The sequence below is a fragment of the Eurypyga helias genome, unplaced genomic scaffold, assembly GCF_000690775.1.
Source record: "Eurypyga helias isolate BGI_N326 unplaced genomic scaffold, ASM69077v1 scaffold28760, whole genome shotgun sequence".
Taxonomy (NCBI): Eukaryota; Metazoa; Chordata; class Aves; order Eurypygiformes; family Eurypygidae; genus Eurypyga; species Eurypyga helias.
The window spans coordinates 1,892-8,491 of NW_010225473.1; the positions used below are offsets into that span (position 1 = coordinate 1,892).

The window sequence follows — 6,600 nt, forward strand, 5'->3', positions numbered from 1 at the left end:
GCTAATGGCCTCTACGCTTTCTTTGTCCGAGCTCTTTTGGCCTCGTACTCACCAGCGCCCTTCCTCACCGGTGAGGCTAAGGAGGGGGCCGGCCGCCAGTTTGTGAGCCGCGAAGAGGAGAAACGAGCCCGCTGGGAGGGTTTTTTTTCAGGTGCAAAAACATCCGGCGGCACTTCAACATGTTGCTCTGAGGCGCTGGAGAGGAGGAAGAGGAGGAGGAACGGCTCACCAGCAGCTCTGGTTTCAGACCTCTGCGGCACCCTTTGTGTATGACAATTCGTTTTGAGCGTGGGAGGGTGGGGAGTGGGGAAGGATGAGCGCAAGCGGCCTCTCTTGGGACCAGGCTGTTCTCCAGCCTCCGGTGTGCGATGCCTGGAAGGAGATTATGGAGGGAGCAGCCTACCAGCTGGCCAGCTGCATCGTCCTCCTGGGTTACATGGGGGGAAGTGGCATCTTTGGGTCCCTCTATATCTTTGGCCTCCTGGCCCCAGGATACTTCTGCTATGCTCTGTGGGGCTGGCTGAGCGCCTGCGGGCTGGACGTCTTCGCCTGGAACATGCTGCTCGTCCTCGCCTGCTTGCTCCAGCTGGCTCACCTGGCTTACCGGCTCCGCAGAAACACCATCCCGGCAGAGTTCGACCTCCTCTACAAGACCATGTACCTGCCCTTGCAGGTGCCTCTGGAAGTCTACAAAGAAATCGTGAAGTGCTGCGAAGAGCAAGTCCAGTCGCTGGTCAGAGACCAGAATTACGCGGTGGAGGGCAAGACGCCCATCGACCGCCTCTCGCTGTTGCTGTCTGGCAGGTAAAGGCTCTCCCGTTTCGCACCAAGTCTGACAGCGGTTCGCTGTTGTATTTTCCCCCCTGTAGAAAGTTTCCTTCCTCTGAAAGAGCTTTGAGATATGCATCTGTTTGCTGGGGGCGTGTCTGTGTAATTTGCTTTTAGGGATTGTTTTTGTTTTCTTTAGGTTTTTAAAATATTTCAAGGGGCGGTTGGCAGAATCCCATCAGCGTGCGGCGCTCGGCGTTGTACTGTTGGGGAACCCTTAGCTCTTTCTCTGAGGTTTAAAGCGGCCGTAGTTCCCACGGGAGCAGAGTGGCTGTGAGAGGGTGCGTCTCAAGGCAGGAAGGCGAGGACCTGTCTCTGGACCTGTTGTCGCTGGGGGTGCCCGACAGACCTCCGTGACGCGCGCGGAGTGGGATTCCTCGGTTCACCTCTCCCGTGGCCAGCAGTGTTCAGGGAGGGCTTCCAGCCCCGTTCCCAAGCCCTCAACCTTCAAGGCTCAGTTGTTTTTCACACTGAGGGTCGTGGCATCAAGAAGGAGCGAGCTCTGCTCTGTTGGATCCCGCCTCATCAGGCCCCTCTCTTTCCCCGTGCTCTCACGCATTTGTGATGTTCCTTCTTCCGGAGCACCAAGGAGCACCTCGGGGACCTCTAGGTGGTCGGGCTGATTGCCTGGGAAGCCATGCACGTTCGCTATTCGTTTCCTGGGGATTTGATGATCGAGTGAACTGTGCTGGTGAGGTGCTGGCATTTGTTCACCTGCGATCCTGTGGCGTGGCTCCACGGATATCCCTCAACAGTTTGCAAAACCCAAACGCCAGGCAGAGAGTAACGATATTGGCTTCCCAGCTGCTGCCAGGCACTTGGCACTGATGTCAAGTGAGAGTGGGAAGGGAGGAGATCCATAAACGGGAGCAGTGCTGAGCTGTAGGTGTGTCTCACAAGGGTTTTCCTTTGGGAAGACAAACCCAGCATCACCATCGTGGTCCATCCTCTCTGGTGGGGGTGTGTAAAGAAGAAAGGCTGTCCTTCCTTTTTCAGTGTTTGTTCCTTTTCTAGGATGTGGTAAGAGCATCCTGGGACCACTGACCAGTGCTGAATGGGAAAGCACTGGGAGGAAATGGGGTGCATGTGTTTCCATCAGGTGCCTTTCCCCTTCCCAAACGTCTGTGCGGAGCAGCTTGCTCTGAAGTTTGCCATGTCCGTGCATAACGTCAGCGGGGAAGAGCCTGTGCTGTCTTGCCGTGCCCTGGATAGTCTGCAGCTGCTTTGGGCGTGACAGCGCCGCAGCCTGCAGTAAGCTAGCGCTGGCGGGCTGCTGGTTGTGCTCCCTTTTGCAGGGGTGACTACGCATCCCGGCTGGCGTAGGATGTGGAGATGGAGATGTGCATGTCCTGGTACCCACTCTGTTGCCTTGCGAGGGCCTTGCTGACCCAGCAGAGCATTGCTACTGCTACGGTGCTCCCTCTGAAAAGACACAGGGTGAATGTGCCTGCATCAGGAAACCTGCTGTGCGATCCCTCACCCCTCCCGGCAGCGCTCCCAGCTGACTGCAGGTCGACAGCGCCCCGAGGCTTCGAACTCCTGAGTGTGAGAGTTGCCTCCGTGCACCACAGAGCAGGGGAATGCGGTGACAGGGAGGCGAGAGCCCCAGATCTGGTGGTGCAGGGCTACGAGCAGAGCTTCAGAGTGCCCTGACATTGCCCCAGGCCTGTGCAGCTCTCCTTTCCTGCTCCCACAGCCCAGCTGGGTGCAAGTTTGACCTTGACATCTGTAGGCAATTGTAGCAGAAGAAGGGGAAAGGGATACTTGGAAGGCACAGAGGCCAAGAGAGATGGAATGGTAGCATGCAGCAAACCATGAGCTCGCTGCGTGGTATGTCAGGAAAGATGGCCAGTGGGATTTTGGGGTGTTAGGGGTGTGACGGCGTCCCAGCGTCAAGGCAGGGAATGTCCTCAGCCAAGTCTGAGGACAGGACGAAAAGGAAGTACAAAGAGCCGCAGTCTGGCTTAGGAGTACCTGGAAAGCAGCAGCAGTCTTGGGGGCTGAGAAGTCCTGGTGTAGGGCCAAGCGCTGCACCTATGAGGGCTGGCTGTGGAATCAGAAACAGAAAACAGATGGAATGTGAAGAAGTGGCGGAAAATATAATTTCCCACAGAGAAAGGAGGGACAGCCCCAGAGTCTGGGGCTTTTGCAGCTGTCCCAGCGGGAGTAGGAGGCATATGTGAGGTGGGGAGAAGTCCTTCCCTCCCTGGTGGCACCGGCTGCCTGCACGCTGTGTGAGCTGACCAGGTTCGTGTGACGCCTGCTGCGTAGCCTACGCCTTGTGTGCCTCACCTTTCCTCTCCACAGGGTCCGAGTGAGCCAGGACGGCCAATTCCTTCACTACGTCTTTCCGTACCAGTTCCTGGACTCTCCAGAATGGGAGTCGCTGCGACCCTCGGAGGAAGGAACTTTCCAGGTAACCCCGCGCAGCCCCGCAGCAGCCCAGCCTCCTTCGCCGCTGCTTTGCTGCGTGCCTGAGAAGGGGGCGGAGGGGGCTCGTTAACGCCACTCAAACCCAACTGGGAATGCTTTCCTCCCGTGGGTTAGCCAACACCGGATGGTGCGATCGGCTGTCTTGTCTTTTTTCCTACCTTCCTCCAAAGACCTCAGTGCGTGCTCCTGCTCTCAGCTGAGAGCAGGGAGGGTGGAGCGGTGCCTCTTCCAGTTTAGCACGGAGACAGGTATCGGATTGCTGGCTCAATTCCCCTACAGTGCTCCCTGGTACCTCTCTCGCTGCCTCTGCCCAGCACGCTGCTAGCGGGGCGCCTCATTCCGGCATCAGGATGGCAGCCGCGGCGATACGTGACGATGATGTAAAGCCATAAATACCCCGCTCCTCACGGAAGTTTCTGATGGCGATGTGTTTGGAGTGGGGAAGCAGAAAGGATGATTCGCACCCGAATATGGTTCTTTCCAAGCAGAAGAATCCCTTGCTGAGGGGCCAGACCAATTCTTCTTCTCAGGGACTGGAAGGATTTTGCTCTTGCTGTCAACACCACAGTATTTGTTGGCTTTCCTTCTGGAGGAGATTACTTAAGCCCACATCTCTCTGCCTTTAACTCACATCCCAGGACAGGCTGATCCCTGTTGGGATGTCAGTCTAGAATATGTCAGTTAGGACACATGAGAAGGGATTTTGCTAATCCCTTGGGAGCGTGGGACAGTTAGGAGGGAATGATGATGCTTTCTCATGAGGGCAGCCACGACCAGACTTGGTTAAACCAGGGCAGCTCTCCGAATCTGCTTTCCTCGGCTCTGAATTTGGCCCACGGGTGAAAGGGTCATAGCAGTTGCTCCTGAAAGCTCTGCCGTTGCCAGTGGTCACGGTCTGGCAAGAGGAACGGTGGCAGGAGGTGGCTGACCGTGTGACTGTGGCACCAGGGCTACAGCTCGCGAGCAGAGAGAGGGACGTTGGGCCAAGACGTGTGGGGTGGAGAGAGCAACAACAGCCAGGCTGGGGTGTCTCACAGGGCTTCAGTCCGGCAGCAGCTGCCAGCTCCCAGGTTGTGTCTGTGCAGGAGTCGAGCAGAGGCTGCCCCGTGGTCCTGGTGGGAAACAGCTGCCTGGATGGCCTGCAGCCGGCAGAGACATCCGTGGAACTGAATGTTCCTGAGTGTCTTTATCTGTGGGGTGTGAGACAGCTCCGGAGAAGCTGGTGCCGGCCCCGCCAGCGCCATGCTCTTGGCCCCTCTCCTGTCCTGCGAGATAGAGTTGGCCAGGGAGGCGGCTGTGCCTGGCACAGGGATGGGAGGTGGGGAGAGGCTGCAGCCGTGCGCTGGAAGTGCCTACACCCCACGTCTGCTTCCCGAGGAGCACGGAGAAGCAGCAGCCTGTGCTGCAGGCGAGGCTTGACCAGCCCACGTTCCTGGCAGGGCATCACTCTTGGTGGCTGTGCTTAGCCCAGGGGACGTGCTGCTTCTGGCAGCCGTCTCACCCGCCAGTCCCTCTGCCCTGAGCAGTTACTAAAACAGCGGCACATCTCAACCTTATTCCCAGCATCACAATCATCTGGTTTAAAAAATCGCACGTTCTGCCCTGGGACTTCACTGGCGGAGGGCACGGAAGGTTTCTCTTGCCCAAGTTCTCCCGGCAGCTCCCTGGATTGAGCAGTTTCAGTCCTGAGCTCACCGGAGGATGGCAGGAGCCTGACTCGCTCCACAGGGAGAAGCTGCTTGCTTTGGCTGTGTCTTCTGTCCACACAACTGCTGGATCCCAGTGCCTGAAGGAGGTGGGTGCCAGGGCTGGCGCTGTCCCCCAGGGAGGCTGAATTATGGGCTTTGCCGATGCCGGAGCACTTGTGCTGGGCAGATTCGTCGGTGAAATCCATCCTGCTGCCCTGCTTAGGAGGCAGGTTTTCTTACTACATCTCACAAGAAGCAGAGAGTTTTGATTGCTGGGCCAGAAGTTGGTTAGGAAAAGGAGATTACGGTAATTTCAATTTCCATGCGACCCTTCCTCTCGCTCGCCTCGGCCTGAGAAAGTTCTCCGGTTTTCTCTCCTCTGTTTCTTTCGTAAGGCAGCTGCTTGCACGGCAGTGGCATTAAATATCAAACCCAAGGACACACACATGCAGCCAAGCCGTGTTCAGCTTCCCAGTGGCCCTCTGCCATGGTGGCTGGCCAAGGAGACCCCTGGATAGTGACTGAAAGGGAGCCCCCGGGATATTTTGGCTCTGGCACTTGTTCACATGCCAGTATCTCCATTACACTTGGATGTTCTTCTTTGGCCCAAGGTGGTTTGACCCTGTTTCTCACCTTTCATTATTATTACTATATATTACAATATATACTCATGTACTGTATGATGTTTTTTCTTATTATTAGACTGGCCTTACAGCTAGAGGGAAAAATGACTCTATTCCCATTGGCAAAACCCAGACAGAGACATGTTCTCTAAAATCCGGCCAATAAAACCTCGAGTGAGTTCCCTCCCTAAGCACAAACACCCTTTTATTTCCTCTCCCGCTGAGCTGTGCCCCATGTCCTTCAAGCTGTTTGAAGGACGTTCCGCCCTGCAACACCCAGCAGAGCTGCTGAGACAGGTTGTCCCTCTGGCTCCAGATGACCCGGGAAGCCTTCCCAGGCGGATCTTCCCGCACCCAGGGCTTTCTCAGAGCAGGGATTTTGCGACCCAGCAGCAGGACGGGCCAGCAGCCTGCCGCAGGGCTACCCGCTGGCGACTTGGGCTGGCTGGGAGTGCAGGAACGCTCCCTTCCGAAACTTTCCTGTAAGGGATGAGGCCGACCATGCTGCCCCGTTCATTTCAGCTGCAACACTCGGGTTTCAACAGGGAGCATCATCTGGCAGCGGGAGGGTGCGAGGTAGCCAGCCACAGGGCTAGCTAAGCAGGGGCATAGCACTGATTGCATGGGAAAACCTGCTCTCCGTCTCCCTGAGGAGAGGAAACAGGCGGGTAAGGATTTATCTGATCATTCTTGTGGGACAACCTGGCTTCTCCAGCCCCAGTCTCCAAGGAGAGCAGGTGTCAAAGGGCCTGGGGGCCTTCACTGGAGGGAAGCATGTAGCCCCAAGGTGACCCCTGCCCAAGCGGTGGGGCTTCCTCCGCTCCTTCTCTGTCCCACAGGTCACACTGACAGCTGAGACCGACTGCAGCTTCGTCACCTGGCCGAGGAAGAAGCTGTATCTCCTCCTGAGGAAGGACCGCTACATTGCCCGACTCTTCTCCTCCCACCTGGGCTACGACATCTCGGAGAAGCTCTACTCCCTCAATGAGAAGCTCTTCGCCAAGTTTGGCCTTCGCTTCGACATCCGC

General features: G+C 56.9%; 1 protein-coding gene across 1 annotated transcript in view; it reads left to right on the top strand.

Moving 5' to 3' along the window:
- The first annotated feature begins 313 nt into the window (after positions 1–313).
- Positions 314–6,600, top strand: part of POPDC2 (popeye domain containing 2) — a 6,494-nt gene continuing 207 nt past the window's right edge. The window contains exons 1-3 of the mRNA XM_010149547.1: positions 314–804; positions 3,136–3,244; positions 6,412–6,598. Of these exons, the coding sequence (XP_010147849.1) occupies positions 314–804; positions 3,136–3,244; positions 6,412–6,598 (787 nt within the window). The remainder of the gene's footprint in view (positions 805–3,135; positions 3,245–6,411; positions 6,599–6,600) is intronic.